Source organism: Camelina sativa, chromosome 3, assembly GCF_000633955.1.
Source record: "Camelina sativa cultivar DH55 chromosome 3, Cs, whole genome shotgun sequence".
Lineage (NCBI taxonomy): Eukaryota > Viridiplantae > Streptophyta > Magnoliopsida > Brassicales > Brassicaceae > Camelina > Camelina sativa.
In genome coordinates, this window is record NC_025687.1 from 24,438,288 (window position 1) to 24,463,563 (window position 25,276).

General features: G+C 40.8%; 3 protein-coding genes across 3 annotated transcripts in view; 2 read left to right on the forward strand and 1 right to left on the reverse strand.

Annotated features, from left to right (window-relative positions):
• LOC104777967 (myosin-3) overlaps positions 1-1,575 on the forward strand; it is a 9,571-nt gene extending 7,996 nt beyond the window's left edge. The window contains exons 22-24 of the mRNA XM_010502294.2: positions 314-460; positions 561-628; positions 718-1,575. Of these exons, the coding sequence (XP_010500596.1) occupies positions 314-460; positions 561-628; positions 718-1,374 (872 nt within the window). The 3' untranslated portion in view covers positions 1,375-1,575. The remainder of the gene's footprint in view (positions 1-313; positions 461-560; positions 629-717) is intronic.
• Positions 15,548-18,201, reverse strand: LOC104779274. Its single transcript, XM_010503634.1, has 2 exons — positions 16,215-18,201; positions 15,548-16,077 (listed from the first exon to the last, which is right to left on the reverse strand). The coding sequence occupies exons 1-2, from the start codon at positions 18,199-18,201 to the stop codon at positions 15,548-15,550; spliced, it is 2,517 nt and encodes an 838-aa protein (XP_010501936.1).
• LOC104777968 (phytochrome-associated serine/threonine-protein phosphatase 1) lies at positions 21,662-25,228 on the forward strand. Its single transcript, XM_010502295.2, has 10 exons — positions 21,662-21,980; positions 22,406-22,552; positions 22,650-22,717; positions 22,948-23,005; positions 23,593-23,703; positions 23,820-23,870; positions 23,976-24,119; positions 24,216-24,311; positions 24,402-24,473; positions 24,873-25,228. The coding sequence occupies exons 1-10, from the start codon at positions 21,900-21,902 to the stop codon at positions 24,954-24,956; spliced, it is 912 nt and encodes a 303-aa protein (XP_010500597.1). The 5' UTR covers positions 21,662-21,899; the 3' UTR covers positions 24,957-25,228.

Below are 25,276 nucleotides of genomic sequence, written 5' to 3' on the forward strand. Positions count from 1 at the left end.
TGATGTCTTGACTTTGAGGGACCAAAAATTAGTCATTCTTACTGCAATATGTTCGCTTCACCATTGCAGATTGGGGTTCTTGAAGATACAAGGAACCGCACTCTTCATGGCATTTTACGTCTTCAAAGCTATTTTAGAGGGCACCAAGCACGCTGTCGTATAAAAGACCTAAAAAGAGGAATCACTGTTCTTCAATCATGTAATTACCCCTTGTCTCATTGCAATATCTTGGCTTGTATATGTTATCTTCTTATAGTAGAGATATATTTTAGTTAACTTGAGCTATGGATTCCTCATACATCCTTCTGTTCAGTTGTTCGTGGAGAAAAGATTAGAAAGGAATACACGGAGTTACTGCAGAGGCATCGAGCTTCTGCTGCTATTCAAAGCAATGTTAAGAGAAGGATTGCTAGGCGACAATATAAAGCCACGGTTGATGCATCTGTTGTAATACAATCAGGTAAGGAAGGGTTGACTAATTCTCATCATTGAAACAAATTAAACCTCAAAATGTATTAAAAATCAGAAGTTCCAATAAATGCTGAAACCTTTTTCTGCAGCAATTCGCGGCGAACTGGTTAGAAGATGCGCCGGAGATATTGGATGGTTAGAATCTGGAGGCACCAAGGTCCTTTACAAAGTTTTCATTCTTGTCTTGCATTTGACTATAGGATATATATGAATGTTTCCCAAATCTTAAACCGATTCTTTATGCAGAGAAATGAGTCAGACGAGGTGCTAGTGAAGGCATCATATCTTTCCCAACTTCAGCGCAGGGTTCTTAAAACCGAAGCTGCTCTTCGTGAGAAAGAAGAGGAGAACGACATCCTCCGACAAAGACTCCAGCAGTATGATAACCGGTGGTCTGAATATGAAACAAAGATGAAATCCATGGAAGAAATTTGGCAAAAGCAAATGAAATCATTGCAATCCAGTCTTTCCATCGCAAAGAAAAGCCTTGAGGTTGAGGACTCAGCGAGAAATTCTGATGCATCGGTGAATGCAAGCGATGGAACAGATTTAGATTCAGGAGGTAGTCATTTCCAAATGGGCCATGGCAGGTCAAGAAGTGTAGGCGTGGGTTTAAGCGTGATAAGCCGGTTAGCTGAGGAATTCGGACAGAGAGCTCAGGTATTTGGTGACGACAGAAAGTTCTTGATGGAAGTGAAGTCTGGTCAGGTGGAAGCAAACTTGAATCCAGACCGGGAGCTACGAAGGCTGAAACAGATGTTTGATACTTGGAAGAAGGATTACGGAGGCAGACTAAGGGAAACGAAACTGATTCTAAGCAAACTTGGGAGTGAAGAAACAGGTGGTTCAGCGGAGAAGGTGAAGATGAAGTGGTGGGGGCGGTTGAAGAGTACCAGGTTTTAATTGGTTTCTTCCTTTTCTTGAGATGCACGTCTCATTCTTTACACATTTGATGTAACTGAGGTTTTGGTTTTGTTACTGACTACTGAGAAGTGAGAAGGCTTCATGGTACTAAAAGGGTCATGTTTATCATTTCCTATCCAAATCTATTGGTAGATTCAGTAAATAATTTTTCTATCAAATATATATTTATAGAATTTATTTGTCAAGGCTTCCAAAATTCAGTAACCAATTAATGTTCCGTTGTGTTAGACATGTTTTTTTTTTTTTTTTTGGCTACAGTTTTGAATATTATACAGTCGTGATAGAAAATAGAGATTATACAGTCGTCATAGCTCCCGGTCTTCACTTCCTCATCACTATATGTCTTCTCGTTGTATTCCTGATTTTTGGAAGAGGCCACATGGCACACATGTATCAAGCTAAGTGATCCTTATTTTTAAGAGTTTATGACAAAAATATCTAAAGAAAATTACCCACGAGAAGGCAGACGAGATGTTTAGCCTCTCCGACAAACTTTTGGCAATTGCCACAAATGACTTGATCTATTTGTTAAATTTGGGTTTATCTTAGGTTTCTAACTAAAAATTAATTGACAATTAGTAGATTGGTCTTAATCTTTTATATATTAACGATAGTTTTATCAAACTTAAGATGTGGGATTTGGATTGTATCCCAACAATCTCCCCTTCAAACCAAGGACCACATGTGGGATATTAACACGCTTTCTTCGAGATGATACCTCCATCCCGTACCGATCCCACTTGGACCAAAAATAAATCCCTTCTTGGTCCCCCATTACTATCCACTTTTCTAGGTCTACCAGAATTGTAACCGTGGGCTCTGATACCATGTTAAATTTGGGCTTATCTTAGACTTCCAACTAAAAACCAATTGACAATTAGTAGATTGACCATAACCCTTTATATATTAATGATAGTTTTATTAAACTTCAGATGTGGGACTTGGATTGTATCCGAGCACTATTAAAAGAGTTACGTATCAAAATTTAGAACAACCAAAGTAGATATAGCACATTACATTTGTCAAGGCTTAATTAGGATCACCTTTTGACCAAGTGTCCAAGTGGATAACTACAACCAAACATATTTCTTTCGTAATATGTACCTCCAACAAGTAACTGTTTTCCAATTTTTTTTTTTTTTTTTTTTTTTGCTCAAGAACAACTCTTATTCACCGATTAATTATACTTATAGACCGATTTTTCTGCCAATACAACTTGTTTTATCATATTAGTCATCGTACTGTACAAATTAGGGTCATAATTGAAAGAAAGAAACTTCTTCGCTACCCTATCAGCCACTCATAACCCTAAGTTGTAATGAAGAAGGAGCCCAATATCATGTTATATATATTGGGCTGCACAATATATATAATAGTTGACAGGTAAATTAATGAGTTCCTCTTCTGTAGGACTAAGCTGTTTGATTCAATGTTTGGCTCCAAGATTTTAGGTTGTATCACCGTTCAGATTCAATGTTTGGTTTTTTGTTTGTTTCATTTAGATTCAACCATAGCTTGTCTGAATAAAAAGTGATAAGATTCAATACATGCATTAACATGTGGCTTACATAAGAAGGGTCAAAGACCTTACATGGATAATCTATTATCTGATATAATAAAGTAAAGTTTTCTCTAAACTAAACTCATACTGTAAGAAGAAGTTGATATACATTCTTCCTTTTGACATTTGTTATTTTTAAAATTAAATTTTCTAATTATTTGTTTTTGTTACTTTTGAAAAAAAAAAAAAAACTCAGATACATTATTATTCATCTTTTATAGATTTATATTAAAAATGTATATGAATAATATTAATCCAACATTTTATTTTAAAGATTAAACTAAAATAAATTAAAATTCATATATTGTAAAACGTTGTAATTTAAATCCATATATTGTTCTACTTATATTTTAAAACATAATAAGAACCCGAAAAGTCAAACATGTAAATTGCACGATATCATTATCAATGCAATCTATAAGATTTATTGCTAAAACGGTAAGAAATCTAAGACGGTTTAACAAATACATAAGCTCATGGCCCAATATGACAAGTTCGCATTTTACATATATTTTTAATATGAAAAAGTAAACTAACAAAAAAACAAAAATTAAAATCTATGTAAAATATAAGCAAAACATAAGTAAAATATTTTGATGTACACAATAAAAAAACTAAAATGATAGTAACATGATAGTTAACCTTATTTCTTTAAAATAAAATAATGATTATGTAATAACCCAAGCAACGCATGGGCTACCACCTAGTTACATATATAGTTTTAAAACATGAGAAAGATCTACCGATTACATATATATACGTCTCCGGTCAGCACACAACATTACAGATGGGATCTAGGTATCTTCCGAGCACCACCAGAGCCGTGCAAAGGTTAATAATTATAAGAAGCAAACAAAAATAAAATGCCTTTGTTTAAATTATACAAAATAAAAACGTTTGTAAAAATTAACCATAGTGTCATATAACAAAAATAAACTGAAACGAAATATTAGTTCTTAAACATTAACATAATATGATTTGATAACTTCAATTATTAAAAAATAGAGTAAATAGAGATAGTAAATAAAAAACTGGTTTTAATTTGATATAACCAATTTGGTGAAAAGACGTTGAAAGAAAAATCTGTGATTGTGTTACCATAGAATGAAAAGATGAGAAAGCCTTAACGACCAAATAAAAAGCTATCAAAAATGAATTTGTAATCCTAATTGTTTAACTAAGCATAAAGAGTATATGTCATATAACTAGTTTTTAATTAATTAATATAATAAGCCTATGATTAAAATTAGATTGTAGAAATCCATGTATTTTGTTTCTAAAGCTATAACTTGTAAGAAAAATTTATCAGCCCATATTTCTATACTTATATATTTTTATTAGAGATAAACTACATGACATAACTAAATTATATGCCCTTGTTTTTAAAAAAAAATTGGATGCCCTTTACAACTGCTGCACGGCTCTGCCTACGATCTCACAGTCGAAGAGACGAATCCCACCTACTACAACATCAAGACGACCAGCAACGAGTTTTACTTATGGAGGACCTGAACATGCGGGAACCATTCATTTTAGGGTTAATTTAGTTTTTTTTTTTTGTTTATGTTTCAGCCTTTTTTTGCTCTTTTAGTTTCTTTTTTTTTCTCTCTTCATTTTGATGTTGTATCTTAGAAAAACTCGACAACGTTTGGTTTGTTACTTGCTAGTGATTGCTTATATTATCTCTCCTCAATTTTCCCAAAACAGAAAGCTCCTCTACAAAATGCAAGGGACACGTGAACGTCTATATATTTCAGTCTTTCGTTGTCAAATAATATTTACACATAGTGCCGTGCTTACAGGCAAGAGGAAAGGGCATTTGCCCTAAGCCACCAAAAATTAAAGATTTGTTACGCCACATTTTTTTTCTATCTAGGCTTATGTATTTAAATTGATAAGATAAATGTATGTAAAGTGGATTTTTTTTTGTTTGAGAAGCCCATGACAATATTAATAAATCTAATATATAAGAAAATTTCTACAGACTCTAAATCTAATCTATATATAATAACAATCCGAATAAATACGACCAACAGTTGTGTTTTTTCAATCGTACCTGTTGGATATTTTCCGAAAAGTCGTGATGGTTCATTAAAACGGTTACTTATGAAAAGTTACAATGGTTCACTGTAGAGTTGTGTTTATTGGAACATTCATATCTTTTGAAATCTATATATATTTGTCTGTTTGAACTGTTTTCATTTTTTCGCTATGACACAAAATAATATAAATTTTCATTCTCAACAGTTTTTACAGCTTTCTAAATTATGTATAATAACAATCCGAATAAATACGACCAACAGTTGTGTTTTTTCAATCGTACCTGTTAGATATTTTCCGAAAAGTCGTGATAGTTCATTAAAACGGTTACTTATGAAAAGTTACAATGGTTCACTATAGAGTTGTGTTTATTGGAACATTCGTATCTTTTGAAATCTATATATATTTGTCTGTTTGAACTGTTTTCATTTTTTTGCTATGACACAAAATAATATAAATTTTCATTCTCAACAGTTTTTACAGCTTTCTAAATTATTATTCTCTAGCATTCATTCTTTTAAAAGTAAAGAAATTCCTCCAATTCTTGATTTAACAAAAGATTTTTGGAATAATGAATATAATTTACAACTTTTAGTTAATTTTAAATATAAAAATTTAATAAAAATACCTATGTTTTTTTTCAACAGTTAGATGGATTATATAGTGAGTTTTTGAATTTGACATTTTCAATATGGTAATAAAGATGCCTTCTATTTGAAAGCAGTTTATATGGATTATTAGGTACAATCAATTGCAAACAGTTGCGATTTTTCGTGGTACCTTCTCATAAATCTTTTGTTTTTATTTGTTTTTTTTAAAAAAAAATCAAACGGTTGTATCTGTTCATTAAAGAGTTGTGTCTTTTCACTATATTTTATTTATATTTTGTCATCACAACTTTCGTTCTAATAGGTGTATGACGTCATTGACGTGTGTCTATTTAAATAGTCATGTCTTCCGAACTCTCTTTATATTTGTCTATTCATCAGTAACCAGCAAGTTCGTTGAAACAAATTTTTCACTTTATGTTGAATCTAAATAACTGAATATTAATATCTAATATTCAACGTTATTCTATAATCTAACTAAATTTTTAGAAATGATTATAGCAATAGAGAAAATTAATACAACTTAATATAGAATTTACATGTGGGTCTATTTATTGTATATTTTAAAAAGTAAATAAATTTAAAATTTAAAACTAAATAACTGAAAGTTGTGTATTTTAATTTCAATTTTTCTTTGATATAGTTTCACTCGTTATTAAATACAATTTTAATTATAATTATTTATTAAAATTACATTTACTCATTACAACCATTAATTAAATTTTTTTAGTTAAGATCCCTTTGTCATTATAATTTTTTTTGTTGTCGCTCTTTACCATAATTCTTCATAAAATATCTTATATATTTATAATAATTTAAGCAATAATTTTTTTGCAAAGTTACGTCTATTCTACATAATATTTTTTGTTGATATGTTTTTATTTTGATAGTTGTGTCTTAAGTAACAGTTTATGTTTAATGTTTATGTATTCAAACTATTCTATTACATTCAAATGATTTCATAATGTATAGTTTTAAATTTTAAATTTGTTTACTTTTTAAAAATACTTCCTCCGCGACATCGCGGCGGGTCGGAGTTCTAGTAACAATGATATTAATTAAGGATAATTAAGAATAAAGGAAACTACTTGTAGGGTTTAAGAATAGTGAACAATTGATAATCTATTTTGCTCACGGTTATTCACCGTGTCTGTGTCGTCTACTCACTCGTCTCATAAACTTTTTTTGCTTCACTTTCTTTGGCTATCAATATCATTGTTATGTGAGTTTGGTGAATGATTTTTTAGGAGAAAAAGATAGAAAATTGTGGCTTAGAATTTTTTTTGCCTTCACCATTATTGTCTTTAAAACAATTTTTTCTATTTTAATATTTCTAATAATAAAAGTCACATTTTACTTATCCTCCCTAAGCCACAATTCACCTAAGATTAACGGACTTCTTACACTAAGATTACACCCGCATAAGTTACATTTGAGAAAATTACATGATTCTTGATATACACTAAGATTAACGGACTTCTTATCAATGTCATCATCACATTTCAAGAATGAAGAATCTATCTAAGTAAAAATAGTACAAGTGAACAACTGATTCAGCTTTTATTTAGAAGCAGATTATGTTTGTACCGGGGATTACACAGTTTAAACAAATAATAATTTTGTGGAAAATAGCAAGCAAGTTCTTTTATTAATCGGGGAAAACGTGAGATCGTCACTTAAAACAAGTCGGGTTAGAGCTTGTTTGTTCACAAACGAACTAGCAAGCTTAAAGTGACGAACTGAAAACAAGAACGAATTATACGAAAGACAATAGCAATTTTCGATGCAAAGTATTGCTCTGTAGGTATTGTCCGCGGATCAGGATGGTGATCCCAATAAATGCTTTCTCCTTCTATAGGGGACTGTTGACCTAGGGACGTCTAGGGTTTTTGTCGTGAATTCCCGAGATTGCCCTTTGCGGAAATTAATGACTTGCTCCCAATCTTATCGGGCCGAGACTGTGATTAATTAATCTCGTTGGGCCGAGTGGCATATTGGGCGTAGCCCATATCCAACAATAGTCTCCCCCCTTTAGTCCGGAGAGTGGCAGTACTTCTGCGATCGGCGGGCATACTTAAATTGTCCGTAATATGCCTGCTCGGCACATATTGTCTCTCGTCGCTTCTATGGAACAAAATTGCTACAGCGATTCTTCTGTAGTCACCAGGCTCGTTCTTCGAGAGATACCGTGGATATCCAGCAGTTTTTACTCTAAGCGCGGTATTCGATGAATTTCCCGAAAAAGAGCAGATCGCAGATCGAGGCGACGGATTACGACAGTAAAATTTCCGTTTTATTTACTTATTTATGTATTCACCCTCTTCTCCTTTTTCTTCACCTCCTCCACTTCCATAAAGAAGGTAATTTCTCTCTCTCTAGTCTTTTACTTTTATTTTTTTTTGCTCCCTTCTCTCTCTAGTTTTCTCTCTTTAGTTTAGTTGTACACCTAAAAATCCTAGCTGCCGCCGCCGAGCAAGGGATCGGCTTAATGCTGCCACGATCGAGGTCGCTGATGGTCGGCTCATTATCGCCGGTTCACCCAGATCGGCGAGGGTCCGCCGTTGCTGATGATAGTCTAGACCTCGATCTGGAATGCCAAGCTCGGCTCTGTGAGATCGGCGGTTCTTTGTTGGGAGCATGTGCGCGTAATGGGGTCGATCTCGCCGAACGGAGCTTGGCGACGCTCCCTGGTTTTGTCAATCGAGAGGTCGGCGATCTTAATTTGAGATCGGACGAGTTCGGTGAGATGGAGATGGGAGATCGCCGAAGAGAGTTGGGCTATCAGAGATCGGACAACCGAGTTGAGGTCGATCTCGCCGAACAGAGCTCGGCGCCGCTCCCTGGTTTCGTAAATCGAGAGGTCGGCAATCTTAATTTGAGATCGGACGAGGTCGATGAGATGGAGATGGGAGATCGCCGAAGAGAGTTGGGCTGTCGGAGATCGGACAACCAAGTTGAGGTCGGCGGTGAGGTTGGTCAAGGAGCGCGGCACGACGACCATGTTGCGAATGGGGTCACTTGTGATCCGGTTGGAATCGATGTGGGAGATCGGCGAGGGGGTCTTGAGGTCGGCATTTGTGAGCTCGACGCCGACCCTGACGAGATCGACATTACTCGCGAGATCGGTCCAAGTACAAGAAGTTGTGGGGTTTGGCCAGGTGATGAGAAGAAGACGGGAGATCGGCACAATAGTGTGCTCGGCACAACTGTGCTCGGCGGCGACGAGCTTGGCACGACTGATCTCTGAATTACGGTTGGTTCCGATTTTGATGAAGGCGACGCTGATCTTATGTGTGGAGGTCTCGGTTTTCGGTCGTCAGGCGATAGGGCCCCAAGCGAGAGAGATCAGCGAGGGGGTACGAACGAGGTTGGCACAGATGGCATGCCCGAGATCGGCATAGGAGACGAACCGGTGATCGACATGGTTGAGGGCACTGCGACCATTTGTCGAATTGATGAGATCGGCAGTCTCGCGAGCAGGATGTCAGCTCGGCGAATGGGTGCTCCTGAGGTCGGCGTAGTTAGTCGCTGGGTTGAGGTTGGTTCCTATCTCATCGATACTTCCTGCAAGGTCGATTCCGACGATGGTGATGCCGATCTCATGGAGGGTGGTCGCGAGGTCGGCATTTCGTGCAGAAAGGAAGGTCGTCCTTCGACGAGCTCCCGAGTTCTAACGTATAAGCGTGGTAAAACTCTTGCGGGAATCCAGCGTGCTTTTTCCGAAGAGTTTGCGGCTTATAAAGATGTTTTTGATGATGTTAGTGTCGGTATTGGAGCAGATGTGTGGAGATTTCGATAGTTTGGCCAACGACTACAATTTTGCTTATATTCTCGAGTTCAGTGAAGATAGCGATAGTGGTTCTGGTGGGAGTCCCATGGACGTTGTCCTGGCCGAGGATACTGGTCCACGTTCGGCTGTTTTGGGTCTTAGCGCTGCGTCGATTGGTGCCAATCTTTCAGTCGGTCCGGCCGTTCATGGTCCTTCGTTGTGCACATCGGATACTATTGCTGAGATGGCGCGGTGGTGTAGGATGCCAGAGGGATTGGTTTTCCGGGTTCTTGAGTCTCACGAACGTCCTTGCACGCCTCCGACAGGTTTCATTGCGCTTTTTGAGCATTACTTTACTGAATGCGGTCTTTGGTTCCCTTTGCCAGAATTTTTGATACGTTATTGTGCGAGGCGTAAGATTGCCATTTCTCAGCTTTCTGTGGGAGGTATCCGTAATGCGGTTAGTTTGGCGATACTTGGTACCAACTGTGGTGTAGAGGTTGACGTGCATTTTCTGGAGGAAGCCACCAAATTCACAAAAGTTAGAGATAGTCCGGGATACTTTTACACCAGTGCTAAATCGGGTCATCAGATAATCGTCGGGGCTGGGAAAAAGATTCGTCGTTGGCAACGTTATTTTTTCTTTGTCAAGCGGGACGAGATTTCGTTTGATGACCTTGATGTGTTTTGCGCTACTGAGTGGAATATGTTTCCCGGTAGCTTCATAGTTTCTCACTCATACTTGTTTGATTGCTATTTGACTGGTTTCTGACCCTTTCTTTATTTTTGTCGGTGTTTACAGAGCTTGTCGTCCGCTTGCGCGCTCATCCTCCAGGTTTTTTCGATAATCTCAGACATATCCGAACACTAGGGGCGCTCCATTGGCCTTCGATTACTCAGAGATCTTGTGAGTTTCCTGCTTATTCTGTTGTATCGATTGTTGCTCTCCTTGGTGGTTATTGGGTCGTCACACTTTTGTTTTCCTTTTTAGGTCTACCGCGCTTAGGGATGGGGAAAGTTAGCACTCGTCTTACTCGATACGCCGATCAGTTCAAGAAGGCAGTTGATGCTGGGTCTTCTTCGCGCGCTGCCGATACTGAGGTCGTTGGTCCGTCAGCCGGTGGAGGTGCCGATCTGCGAGCTGCAGGGGATTTGAGATTGGCGGAGGTGGCTGCTACCCGTGCCGACAAAAGAGCTGCCAAGGTTCCTGCTGTCGTTCCGCGTGCGCAGAAGTCATGTGATGAGGCTTCTGATGCCCTAGCGATCGTTGTCGCTGATTCTGGGCGTCCTACTCCATCGTGGTGAGGTGGTTGTTCTCGAGCCCGAGTCGTCCAAGAGATCTAGGAGGGATGGCATACCGCGCGACACTACTGAGATTGATGATTCGTTCTCCTTTTCTTACAAGACGAAGGATGAGTTGTTCATCAACAATGCTGCTGCTTGTGGTGAGCTCGCTAGCCTCTGTGGGTTCTCTCTATGATCCCGAGCTGTATCGGTCGTGGGCTCGGAAACACTTCCAGGTTGGCATTTCATTTTATGTTCTTGGTTGATTTTTCCCAATTATTATCTTGATTCTTTATTTCTTGCATTTTAGGATGGTGGTGGCGTGAATCGCATGGTCGTCTCGTACGAGCGTCGCATTGCCGAGCTGGAGAAGCAATTTGCTGATTCTCGTACTTCTGAACCGTCGAGGAGATCGGCTGAGGAGCTTCGTCAGGATCTTGATAAAGAGCGAGGGGTTTTTGCTGTCCTTATGAAGCAAACTGCCGGTTTCAGGAAGCAAGTGGCCGATCTCAAGGCTTCTCTTGACGCTTCCCGCTCTCGTCTCGAGCAGTTCGAGGTTGATCACGCAGTTCAGAAGGCGCAGTTGCAGCAGCTGCAAGCGGAGCGGCATGGCATCGATGTCGAGGTTGCTGGCTACAGGTCTCATATTGAGAGGATGAGGAAGCATATTATCGACAACAGAGCGGCGCAGGAGTCTCTTCTGAATTTGAGCCAGGTGAGTGGCACCTATGATTGTCTTCAGGAGCTGGTGAAGAGTGGTACGGTCATTCCGTCGAAGACTTTGCTCGGCTTGGAGGCTGATGCGAAGATGTGGGAGGACAAGGTTCTTGGTTTCGATATCGCCGACGTTTTGGACAGCGACCTCGAGGCTCTTCCAGAGACTGCGATCGTTCCTACGTATCTTCAGGCGGCGGAGGTTCCCATGATCGTAGGAGAGGAGGTCGTCATGGCAGGGGCACCTGCGGGCTCGGACGCTCAGGTTGCTGCCGAGCAGTGACTTGCTTTTGTCTTGTTGTTCTATTAGAACCTATTTCCGTTTTGTAGCGGATGTTGGGCCGTTTAGGCGATGTATTTTCTTTTTGAACCTTTGCATTATGATTGGACTTGCTTTATGTGTTGTCTTCTGGTTTTATGATATGTGTTCATCATTCTATGGATGTGTTTTTCGAGAATTGCGGTATTGATTGCTTTGCCTCAAAAATTGTACTATTTGTTCTATAAATTAGTCTTCAAGTTGCTCATTTCTCATCATCCTCCTTTCTTGTTTTAAAGATAAACCTCTCCTTTTGATTTTAGAGTAGTTGAGATTGGTCATATGCCTGTGACAATGAGGTCGGCATGGCTGAGGAGGGCGCGAGAGCGGCTCTCTGCGAGGTCCGATGATGTAGTTCATTCCGAGATGGAGTTTTATTGCCCTCGGATCCAGAGGTTGAGAGCGTACATTCTCGCTACGCGTCAAAAGTTCGAGCGTCATTTCTGGTTTCATCGTGTTGACGAAATTATCGGATATCTTGAAACTATGATCGACGAGAGATTTTTGGTCCCGAAATGGAGATTGGATCGTTTGTTAGAGGAGCGCTCTCGTCGTGAGGCGTTATTGGCTGAGGTGGAGATTCCCGTCCTTGAAGCGGACGATCTCGAGCCTATTGGGAGCAGGCCCTTCGAAGGTCGGCCCGAGCTTGACGCATGCCGGACTCGGGTTGACATATTGCATCGTTACATTATCCAGTTAGAGTGCACGGACCATTTCTTCGTTGAAAGCAACCATGCTGAGGGGATTCGCTCGTATCTCGAGGAGATGGTTGCTAGGGGTGCGAATGTTCCGATGAACACGCTGGAAAGTCTGCGGAGGGAGTGCCAGGTCTGGCACGTGAAGATCGGTGAGCTTAAGTTTGTACTTTGAGACTTGTTTGTTCTGTTAGTTTTTTGTGCCGAATGTGGCCTTTCGTACTTGGCTTTCGTTGCTTTGTCCTTGTGTTCTTCTGGAATAAGAATGTTTATGGAATAAGAATGTTTTTGTGTTTTTCCTATCTTTGGTATCGAGTTGTACGTTACGGTGCAAGACGTCTTCTGGCTTATCCTATTACGTGTATCGAATACCAAATGTTTAGGGTGGTAGTCAAGATGAGCTCGTCGTACCTTTTAGGTGCGGCTCTGGTGTCCGGCTTACCCTGTGTGTGCCACGAGATCGGCAAGAGAGTGCAAGTAAGAACTTGGTTTATACAAACTTAACCGCCTGCTAGCTGAATGCGATCTGGGTCGGCTTATTTATGCAGATTATTTCACCGCTGCATCCATGAGGAACGCGTTTTAAATCGTTCCCTTGGCCAGAGGGTCGATGTAAGAGCTGGACATCTCGCAAAGACGGACTCGTTCGAGAGAGCTCGTGTGTTTTGATAGGTTGAAACTTTTGTTTTTAATTTTTTGGTATAGCTGTGCCTTGTGACGGGCTGCCTACGTACCCTTAGAAAAGGGATCAAGCCATTCGTAGTTCATATTACAAAGGGAGAGCTCGGTAGTACGAGCGTTCTTTTTTTTTTTTTTTTTTTTTTTTTTTTTTTTTTTTGGTAAGCAAGTTCTAATGGTAATAACGTTTAAGGTTGCCGGAATTCCATGAGCGAGGAATTGGTGTGCCGTCCATGGCGAGCAGCTGGTAGACGCCGGGAGTGACGGCCTTGGAAATCAGGTAAGGGTCCTCCCAATGAGCGCCCATTTTTCCTGTGTTGAGCTCGCCAGTGTTCTCGAAAACTTTTCGGAGGACGAGATCGCCTTCGTCAAAGTGGCGTGGCTTCACCTTCTTGTTGTAAAATTTAGCGGCTTGCTGTTGATAGTTCTGTATTCGAAGAAGTGCCTTGTCGCGTTCTTCTTCGAGAGTGTCGAGGGGATCGAGCATCATCTTAGTGTTGAGAGTAGGTTCGTGAACGAGCATTGAGCGTCGTAAGGTAGGTACGCCAATTTCCTCTGGTGCAAGGGCTTCCATTCCATGCGCAAGGCAGAACGGTGTCCTTCCTGTTGATCGGCGCGGGGAAGTTTGGTGTGGCCATAGAACGCCATCGAGCTCGTCGGCCCAGAGACCTTTCTTATCTTCGNATTTGGACTTTGTTTGTTCCGATTTTTGCGTAGGCTTCGGCTTCAACCCATTTGGTGAAATAATCCGTCATAATGAGAATGTATTTCTTCTGACGGGACGCAGGGAGAGGTCCAACGATATCCANCGTTGAAACTTTTGTTTTTAATTTTTTGTTATAGCTGTGCCTTGTGACGGGCTGCCTACGTACCCTTAGAAAAGGGATNACGCATGGATTATTGGAGCGTGGCGCTAACATATATCACATCTAGCGACGAATTTATCGCAGTCGTCGTTCATGTTTGGCCAATAATGACCATTATTGCGTATGCGTTGTGCGAGCGCGCGACCTCCGGAGTGATTACCGCCGGAACCTTCGTGAACCTCTCTCATTACATCATTGATTTCTTCGGGACCGACGCAAGTCAAAAGTGTACCAGATGCTGTCCAACGGAAGACGTTGCCATCGAAAAGTGTGTAATGCGCGCAGCGAGTCCGAAGGCGCCGGGCCTCCCACTTGTCCGAGGGGACGATACCGTCTGCGATAAAACAACGGATTTCTTCTTGCCAATCGTGTGGTCGCTCGTGAAGTTCGGGATTGGGTTGGGCGTGCGGTGATGACACTTGTTCTTGAGATGGTGACGATGAAACTCGTTCGTGAGATGGTGACGACTGTTCGTGAGACGACGAAGTTCGTCCTTCCTTGATAGTCGCGGATCCTTGCTCGGCCGAGAACTCAACAGGTGGTACATTTGCCGATGGTTCAACGACGAATAGCGTGAGTATGGGGGTGCTGTCCTCTGTTCTTTGCTTTTTCGAGACTTGATCGCTGAAAGTCTCATGTTCGATAATCTGTTTTTTCTTTTTCTTATCTTGGATATTGGGCTCGGCGTGTGCGAGGAGATTGATGCCTTGTCGATCGATGCTCTCGATAGGGATGACTCGGCGGAGGTCGGGATCGGAGGTGGATGCGAGGACGGCTAGAGCGTCGGCCAGTGCGTTGTCACTTCGGGGAATTTTGTTCAGCTCGAATGTCTCAAAATTGTTGGACATAACTTGGACGACTCTAAGGTAGGCATCCACGCGGTCGTTCTTTGCCTCGTAATTGCCGCAAAACTGGTGAGTTACCAGCTGTGAGTCACAGAAGACTTGTATCTTTTTCACCCCAATTCCACTTGCCAATCGCATTCCGGCAATTAGGGCTTCGTACTCGGCCTTGTTGTTCGAAGCGGGAAAGGTGAGCCGGAACGATTGCTCGAGTACTTCACCGGTTGATGAAACAAGGTGAATGCCAATCTCGGAGTCGTGTCGAGAGGATGCGCCGTTAACGTGCACTGTCCACTTCTTCTCTCGCGGACAACCGAACTCTAGCTCGGTGGGGGGGGGGGGATTTCGATCAAGAAATCAGCGAGCACCTGAGACTCTGCACAAGTGTGGTTTTTATATTCGATGTCGTACTCGCTGAGTTCCACTGCCCATTTCGCCAGGCGGCCAGATTGACTGGGGCTGTGCAGAATGGTTCGCAGGGGTTGGTTGGTTAAGACTTCAACAGTGTGGGATTGAAAATACGGCCGAAGCTTCCTGGCCGAAATAACTACAGCGTAAGCGAGCTTTTCTAACGTGGGATATCGGAGCTCGGCTCCGTCTAAGCTTTTACTCACATAGAAGATTGGGTGTTGTTCTCCTCTGTCCTTCTTGATTAGTACGCCACTGACCGCCGAGCCGGAGACAGCGATGTACAGATATAGAGTTTCGCCCTGATCGGGCTTTGCTAGGAGAGGGGGAGTAGCTAGGTAGTGCTTGAGTTCTTGGAAAGCAGACTCTCACTTATCATCCCATTCGAACTTCTTGTTGCTACGAAGCAACTGGTAGAAAGGCAGACACTTATCGGTAGATCGTGAAATAAATCTGTTCAGAGCAGCGATCCGCCCGGTGAGGCGCTGAACTTCTCGGGTGTTGCGTGGAGATGGGAGGTTGGTAAGCGCCGAAATTTGTTTTGGGTTGGCTTCGATACCTCCCTTCGTGACGAGGTATCCGAAGAATTCTCCAGAAGTCACGTCGAACGAGCACTTGGCTGGGTTCAGCTTCATATTGTATCGGTTTAGCACTTCAAAACACTGAGCGAGATGCAAGACGTGATCAATGGCTTGGTTTGACTTGACCAGCATATCATCGATGTAAACTTCCATGGTTCGTCCGAGCTGCTCGACAAACATGCGGTTAACGAGGCGCTGATAGGTTGCACCAGCGTTTTTTAGGATAAATGGCATAACCTTGTAACAGTAAGTTCCCTGATCGGTGATGAAGGACGTTTTCTCCTGATCGTTCTTGTGCATCATAATCTGGTTGTATCCTGAGTACGCATCCATGAACGACAAAAGTTCGCTCCCCGCGGTTGCCTCGACTAGTTGGTCGATTCGTGGTAGGGGGAAGCTATCCTTTGGACACGCCTTGTTAAGATCGGTAAAATCGACGCACACTCGCACTTGCCGTTCTTTTTCTTTACCACTTCTAAATTGCTCAGCCAGTCGGGATATTTAACCTCACTGATGGATCCAGCCTCTAGCAATTTCTTGAGTTCCTCGTTAATGGCGGCGGTACGCTCTAGCCCGAGCTTTCGTCGCCTTTGTTTGATTGGCTTGAACGTCAAGTCCACATTGAGCTCGTGGCAGGTTATGTTGGGGTCGATGCCGGTCATACTGATCATGCTCCAAGCAAAGGTCGTTGCGTTCTGGCACAAGAACTTTACGAGCTCGTCCTTGATTGGTTGTGGTAGGTCGGCCCCGATTCCCACGCATCGAGTTGCGTCCGAAGAGTCAATGTTTACTTGGATGATTGATTCAGAGTTAGGGTGGACACGACTATCTAGGCGCTCGGCTGAGTCCGAAACGGTGAATGTTCGGGCGTGGCGTTGTTGTCGCTCAATGATGAAGCAGGTTCTTGCTACCAACGGGTACCCTTGTAGTGTAAATATTCCTCTAGGAGTTGGGAACTTTAGGCACTGGTGGTAAGTTGACGCCACAACCTTCATCTTATGCAGCCAAGGAGTGCCGAGGATGACATTGTATACGATCGGCTTGTCGACGATAGCAAAGTTGATGCAATGCATCGTCCCGCCCACATAAACTGGTAGCATGATCGTGCCTTCGGTCATCACTGTGTCACCGTTGAATCCGGTGAGAGGTTGAACATCGTGCTCGGTGGTCCGCAGGTCGATTTCCATTTGAATGAGCACGTCTTTGAAAATGACGTTTACTGAACTACCTGTGTCGATCAAGATTTTGGTAACCATGCTTTCGCCGATCTCCATCTCGACCACCAGTGGGTCGTTATGAGGTCCAGTTAGACCCGATGCATCAGCCTCTGTGAACACGATTGGATCGGAGTTTATAGTAGGTGGTGTGCTTTGAGCTAAACATCCTCGCTTGACCTCTAGTCCCCGTCGATAAGCTTTGATAGAACAGACCGAGTCGCGGCAAGTCGCCAGACCACCCATGATCATGTTTATTCTTCGGCGTGGAGCCGGAGCGTTCGCATCCTCACTGCGCTCGGGATTCCTTTTATGGGTTGATGGTGGGGGCGGAGGTAGAGTTTCGGGTCTCGGTTGTGGCGCGGGGGCGGTTTTATATTGCTTGCTTGGGTTTTTGTTCTCAGGATTGAAAAAATGGTTATCCCTGTGAACGGCTATTTGTCGTCGCTCGAGATCGACGTCAATTTGGCCTTCTTTAAATTTGTCGAGCAATATTTGTTGGAGGGTGCGGCATTCTTCTGTTGAGTGTCCTGCTCGCTTGTGGTATTCGCAATATTTGTTGCCGTCCTTTCCTGATGGGTCTCGGATCCACTTGCTATTCCAGGGCCTTGATGAAGATGCCTTGGGATCTTGATTGCTAACTGCAAATGTTTGGACTTTCTTTCCTTTGTCCAACTTATCGGTGTATTCTTTGTCAAAGTGTTGACGAGGCTCGTGATGCTCGTCTTGTGCCTTCTCTTTTCCTTTGGACGATTTGGGGGTCAGGGGTTCTGGACAGTTTGTCCTCGATGCATTCTCTTTGTCTAACTCTATGTATCTGTTAGCACGGTGTAGTGCGTCATCCAGAGTCAGAGGCTCGTGTATTATTATGTCCTCCCTAAATCGGGAGTCGTGAGCGAGAGCATTTCGGAGAGCTGATATTGTCGTGTCGTCGGCAATCGAGAGCTTCGAGACGATTCTTTTAAACCTCTCCATGAAGTCTCGGAGAGATTCGTCGTTTCGCTGGAACATGTTCCAGAGATCGGCGTTCGACGCACCTCGAATCATGAATGTAGAGTGATGTTGGAGAAAAGCGGTGGTAAGCTCGTGATAGGTTCCTATCGAGTTCGGCGGGAGCCGGGAGAACCACCCTAGAGCCTCATGGTCTAAATTCTCAACGAATAGCTGGCAGCAGCCAGCTTCGTACTCTTCGTCAGTGAAATGAGCTCGGCTGATTGCAAAACTCATTGACGTCAAAAATGGTTTCAGATCGTCTAATCCATTGTACGGGGTGAACTTAAACTTGTTTACGTAACGGACTTGAGTGCGAGAGATTCGTGCCGTAAACGGTGAGCACTAGACTTCTTCGAGCACTCAATCGAGGTTGGGAGCAGAGCTCGTGGCTCGATGGACTCTGGAAGAGAGGTCGTGGACCATCGCCTCTAGGCGCCGTATGGTTTCATCCTTGAGATCGGCCTCGGGCTGTTGGATCGGCAGTGTCGGCGTCGGCGGGCTACCGCTCCTTTGGTCATGGTCGTCTCGCAGGTCCTCATTTGGCTCCTCTCTACTGCGTCGATCAACGGATCCTACGATAATGGACGTCGGGCGGCGTATGTGGCCTTCGTATCGGTCCTCCATAGAAGGTTGCGCTGGGGGAGGATTCTCGTTCTCGCCGGCAGGACTGCTGTCGTTCCGGCGCTTACCCCTCCTTCGTTGGAGCTTGCTGATTTGGTTCTGCGAGGCCTCTTGTGCGGCTGCGATGGCCTCGAGCCGTTCGTTCGTTCGTGTTTCCTGGCCATCAAGACGACCGAGAATGACCTGCATCATATCGTCGAGTCTGTTTCTTTGTACAGGTAAGGGGAGAGTGGCGCTGGGGAGAGTGGTAGCGTTGGTGAGAGCGGCGGTGAGGAGAGCAGCGGCGTTGGTAACCAGCTGGTCTACGGCAGGTCCGGCTTCGGCGTGTGCAGCTACGGGAGGCTCGGAGGACGCGTCAGGCGCCGGTGGAGAGACTGTGCTCGGCAGTGGGCCTTCGACTGGGCTTGGCAAGGAGCCTTCGGTTGGGCTTGGCAGGGAGTTCGGCAGGGAGCTCCGCAGGGAGCTCGGCAGGGAGCTCGGCAGGGAGCTCGGCGGGGGGACAGTTCGTGTTCTTGTTCGCCCCCATCGCCCCTCCATTGGCTGCTCCGTTGCTTCGTTGAAGTTTTCGCTGGGGTTTGTCATGACTCTTGAGGCTTCGAAGAAGTGAGGATCGTCGGTTTTGATTCGTCAAAAGAAACGCTTTACTCTTGCCCCACGGTGGGCACCAATTGTTTGTACCGGGGATTACACAGTTTAAACAAATAATGATTTTGTGGGAAAGAGCAAGCAAGTTCTTTTATTAATCAGGGAAAACGTGAGATCGTCACTTAAAACAAGTCGGGTTAGAGCTTGTTTGTTCACAAACGAACTAGCAAGCTTAAAGTGACGAACTGAAAACAATAACGAATTATACGAAAGACAATAGCAGTTTTCGATGCAAAGTATTGCTCTGTAGGTATTGTCCGCGGGTCAGGATGGTGATCCCAATAAATGCTTTTTCCTTTTATAGGGGACTGTTGACCTAGGAACGTCTAGGGTTTTCGTCGTGAATTCCCGAGATTGCCTTTTGCGGGAATTAATGACTTGCTCCCATTCTTATCGAGCCGAGACTGTGATTAATTAATCTCGTTGGGCCAAGTGGCATATTGGGCGTAGCCCATATCCCAACAGATTATATATAAACACTATCTCCCAAATCTGGCTTCCATTTGTTTAAAAACTTTCTTTGAATTTTCTGAGCCATTTTTTCCACAGTTTCGTCATCACAAGATACAAGTTCATCATAGACAATGAGAGTCGACCATGAGTTCAATATAGTAAATAGTTTTTCGACCGATATATAATCATCAAATTTGTCACTAGCGGAGTTGGTAGTTTCCAATTTTCATCTTTTTTTTTTGTCCCACTATAATAGTTGCAAACATTTTGTTCTCCGAGCAGTCCACTAACATTTAGCACCGTCGACAAATTCTTGTTTTACTAAAATTTCCGGTTATGAAAGATTCTTCCAACCGCATTCGTCATTAAGAGAGTTTAAACCCACCGGGCCACTGCAAAGCAATTACATCCTTCTAAACCCACCAAACACTAAAAAGGTAAAAATGATTGAGCTTAAGATCGCCAATTGACCAAGTCGAAAACAAAACCCACACATGGACCCTTACGTAAAATTATGTCCCACCAACAAATGACTGTTTTCCATTATAATCTGGAGACCATCGTAACAACAATGTTTGTCTAAAAAAAAATTATTTCTACATTGAAAGTCAAATTTTTTTTAAAAAAACCCCAAAATAAATACAAAAAAAAAAACACTTTCTACATTAGAGTTGTTTTCAACTTGTTGTTTGGCTTACTTCTAAGTTCTAACCCATTATGGATGATTTTCGACGAACAATTCTCTTCGAAATACAACATATATAAAATAGGTTTCGAAATATGTCTTTACACACATAATTCATTTTGACAAGATTTTATAAATTAACTAGGAATGCCTACATTTTGGGTGAAATTATTTTCAGGTGTATTTGAATGATCACAGGTATAGTCAAAAAAATAAATTACCCAAAAATGGATATATCTTAAAAAAAACTTTTGAAAATGTAGAGTTACTAGGATTTAACCCGCGGTACACCGCGGGACAATATTTTTAATTTTAAAAATTTAAATTTATATTGTATTTATTTGTTATTTTATTATTGTTTTATTAATTTAAAAAAAAATATAAAATTTTACAGGTATTTGATATAAGTATTCAAAGTATAGGATTTTTGTATTGTTTTCAAGGTTTTAACCCGTGTGGTATATGTATAGTCTAGTAATACATTTATCTCCTGGTACACATCTAAAAGTGTTAAAAAAAAAAAACAATTCCACTTAACTCCCTATATAGGATTAATGCCAACCCGTCTCACTAAAATCGAAATATTTTTTTGCGCAAAAAAAAAATCTATATAAGTTTTTATCAAGTTTAATTATGTTAATTGTTTTACAAAATTAGCATACTTATATAGTTTATAATTTTTCCATGTCAATATATATAGTTTATGATAATTAATAGAATTTTAATTTTTTTGGTAATTCCTCAAAAAATAAAAAATAAACCAAATTATATGGGGGTTTTCAACATATTTAATGTGACATTTTATAATTGGATTTTCCGTTTAGGAAATTTATTAATGTTAATATTATTATGGATATTGTAAACTTTTGCTATGGAAAATATGTTGTATATCATTTAAATTTGAGAGATTCTAGCATCCATAAAAATAGTTTTGGAGATTTAATTGGTTTAAACTTTAATGGATAGAGTTGTTTTTGGAAAAATTGGAATGTATAGATGTTGCTAAGATTTTATGGCAATAAATGTAACAAATGTTGGTCAATTTAAGAAAGTTTAGTATTTGAGTTTCTCTGCAATGTTATTTATGGAATTGGTTTAGGGGTTAATGTTGTTAAAAAAATTAAATAATTAAAATTTAAAGGGTATAAACGAAAATGTATTTCAAAAATGTTAATATAGATAAAGTTTGGTGGGTAATTAAAGTAATAAACTAAAAAATTAAAAATGATGATTAGAGTATTTGCCAGAAAAATGATTAATAATAATTATCGGACGGGTCGAGTAATGAAGATGGGGGAAGACCAAATTGGGTTTGGGTCAGAGATTGTTTGGTTCGTTGTGTTTGTTTCCCCTTTCTCTCTCTCTTTCCACTTACGTAACCCTAACGAAGCGGAGGGAGCAATGCTCTGCTAGATCTATCTTTTGCTTCAATTCTCCACCAAAGATCGTCCAAACTCGCCGTTGAAATCGACGAAACAGCACCAATTTCTCACTTACTTACACACAGAGGGGATAATTAAAGGCCGCCATGGATTTAGATCAATGGATTTCCAAGGTTAAAGACGGCCAACATCTCTCTGAGGACGAGCTTCAGCTTCTCTGCGAATACGTACGTCCTTCTTTGTTCTTCTTCTTTTTGTTGTTCGTGTGTGCTTTGCTTTCTCTTCTGCGAAGATTCATGCGTCTACAAAACCCAATTCTTTGCTTTCCCGATTCAGGCTTTTAGCTTTGCTTTGTAGAAGAACTTCACTTTGAATCTGGTCTCTTCTTCTACCTTACTGTTGTTTCCTTTGTTTTACGGATTTTAGGGTTTTTGGTTCAATCAACTTGCAAATTCGCTTCTAAATTCTAGGGGTTTTAGGGATAACTTTACTTCTTCTGTAGCCCAATTTAATACACTTAACGGATGCACAAGTCCCACGCTCTTGCAAAACTTGTTATTTGAGTGTAGTAGACTTCTTCTTCTTTTCATGAAAATGCTTTGCTAAGATGGATTGGTAACCACACAAGATGTGTCTTGACTATTATTTATAGGTGAAAGAAATTCTTATTGAGGAATCAAATGTACAACCTGTCAACAGTCCTGTCACCGTCTGTGGTGATATCCATGGCCAGTTTCATGACCTTATGAAGCTTTTCCAGACCGGAGGTCATGTTCCCGAGACTAATTACATATTTATGGTATAGACTATAGACTTTGTCTTTTTGGGCTTAGTCTCTTAAGAGAAATCAGTATGTATGTATACATAGGTTAATTTTCTGTTGGGGATTTTCTCAGGGAGATTTCGTTGATAGAGGTTACAACAGTCTTGAAGTTTTCACCATTCTTTTGCTTCTTAAAGCAAGGTACGTTTTTTTAATTGAATTTTTCCTGTTGTTATGCATTTTCATATGAGATATTGATCATCCTTCCTTTTCACTGTATATCATAGTTCTCTTTAGAATGCTCTATAAGCTGTAAATGTATTGCTCTACTGCAAGTAGATCTCTGTTTTGTTTTCCTGGAATTCTCTACATCCAACTTACTTTGCTGTGAGCTTTAAAAACCGCTCTTGTATTTGTATTTCAATGCGTAGACATCCAGCCAATATCACACTTCTGCGGGGAAATCATGAAAGCAGACAGCTAACTCAGGTATGCATAATTCTATGCCACTTATGTCTATTGTTGCTGTGCTCTACTGCTCTTCATGCAATTCCTAGGGGAGAAGTAATTTTGATTTTCTTCCTCAATTGTTATAACTTGTGTTGAAAGTTGATTTTGTACATGTTGCAATGCCATGCTAGATTTAGACATGGATATTAACTAAGATGCATTTTATGTGAACTTTTAGCAACCAGTGCTTTTCTTCTTGGACTTCATTTCTCTCTATTCCTCCATCATATCATAGATTTTAGAATGCACGTCAAGGAAGAAGATTGTAGTAATATTTTGTTGTAAACCTTCACTATGATTAAGCAGAGAAGTGTACCTCCTAGTGCAAATTAGATGTGTATGATCTACTGGCGGTATGGTCAAATTTACTTGCATAGTAGCAAGATTTAGAAAGTTGGTACGTAAACAATCCAAGACATCCACAGAAAAAAATATGAAATGACCACAATTGTATTGGGTTCTGGTTAAAGTGTCATATAACTCTTGGTGTGTCGTATTTTGTGCCCTGCATGTTCATTTTGTGATATAGTTATTTTAAATTATCATTCCAATTTTATATTTGCTAGGTGTATGGTTTCTATGACGAATGTCAAAGGAAGTATGGTAATGCTAATGCATGGAGATATTGCACGGATGTTTTTGACTATCTTACACTTTCAGCTATTATAGATGGCACTGTAAGTATTCTTCTCAGTTTCTTTGGCATTGTATTATGTTGTACATTCTCGTAGAGTTATATGAAGGCACAAGTTAGTTGTAAACTATACTAAAAAGTATTGCATCCTCGTTGTAGGTTCTTTGTGTTCATGGTGGCCTTTCACCTGATGTACGGACAATTGACCAGGTTAAAATGTGCTTTTTGTAATTGTATATTATTTTACCCTGTAACTGTTATTCATGATAAATTGAATCTCATTCACTCACTTAAGAATGTTATCTTGTCCTCTAGATAAGGCTGATTGAGCGGAATTGTGAGATTCCGCATGAAGGACCCTTCTGTGATCTGATGTGGAGTGATCCTGAAGATATTGAAACATGGGCTGTCAGTCCACGTGGAGCTGGTTGGCTTTTCGGGTCTAGGGTTACCACTGAGGTATGAATCTTTCTTTATTGGTTGAAATCTGAATAAGCTGGCTAAAGAATTAAATGTATTCCAGTTCACTGATATTTGGTTTTGCTTGTTGTGCAGTTTAACCATATTAACAATCTTGATCTAGTATGTCGCGCACACCAGCTTGTACAAGAAGGTCTCAAGTACATGTTCCAAGATAAAGGTCTCGTAACTGTAAGTGTCTAGTTTTCTTATGATTCATTCTGGATATTTGGAAGTATAATTTGCTTGGTAATGTTTCTTCTCTTTATTTTTTTTATAAAGGTGTGGTCTGCACCTAATTACTGCTACCGCTGTGGGAATGTGGCTTCTATATTGAGTTTCAATGACAACATGGTGAGTTATTTGTTTCCTTTTTTCCTACCTATGTGCCACAATCTCTTGTATCATGTTCTTTTATGCACTTTCTTTTACATGAGAGGATTTTACTTACTTACTTGTCTCTCTAGTCTCTACCCAAACGTGTACAAATTTGCTGTTTACTTGAACTTAGACAAGTAACTCTGGTGAGGTAGAGTTGGAATTATGTTTTTGTCATTCATATTAGATCATCTTCCATGGGTTTCTAGCTCTTCTAACAGTTGTGTGGGAACTATCTATCTATGTGCAATTCTAGCTCTTGGTGCGTTAGAATTGTCTGCCCATATCGATTGTGCTCTCTGTGTTTCTGGGAAGTGTTTAAGATCTGGTCCTCACTTACCGTTATGATACGTTGAAATATGCTTAATTTACCAGGAAAGGGAAGTGAAGTTCTTCACGGAAACAGAAGAGAACAATCAAATGAGAGGGCCAAGAACAGGTGTTCCATATTTTCTGTGATTCATGATGATGATCCTACATCGTTATTAGTCTCGTATTGCTCTGATCAAAGTTAGCCATTATCACCATTGCCATTGGCTTATGTTCGTTCAAGGTATATCATCTGATGTTGTTTACACTTCCATTGTTTTTTGCTTTTTCCATTTTGGAAACATTTTCTTGTGAAAGTGAATGTCACTTTGGTAATTTTAGTAGTTTTGATGCACTTTTTTAACCTGGACTTCTTCTGGATGTTATTATTATACGTGTTTCTTTCCTGTTTTGTTTCGTCTTTGTTCTGTATGTAAGACCAAAATCTTATTATCATCGCAACTTGTTTC

Excerpts from the sequence above, each read along its gene's own strand:
- LOC104779274 (XM_010503634.1), bottom strand. The coding sequence starts at position 18,201 with ATGAGTTTTGCAATCAGCCGAGCTCATTTCACTGACGAAGAGTACGAA. Across the intron at positions 16,078-16,214 it reads AGTGGTAAAGAAAAAGAACG|GATACAACCAGATTATGATG; the intron begins GCAAGTGCGAGT and ends ATGCGTACTCAG.
- LOC104777968 (XM_010502295.2), top strand. The coding sequence starts at position 21,900 with ATGGATTTAGATCAATGGATTTCCAAGGTTAAAGACGGCCAACATCTC. Across the intron at positions 21,981-22,405 it reads TTCAGCTTCTCTGCGAATAC|GTGAAAGAAATTCTTATTGA; the intron begins GTACGTCCTTCT and ends TATTATTTATAG. Across the intron at positions 24,120-24,215 it reads GGTCTAGGGTTACCACTGAG|TTTAACCATATTAACAATCT; the intron begins GTATGAATCTTT and ends CTTGTTGTGCAG.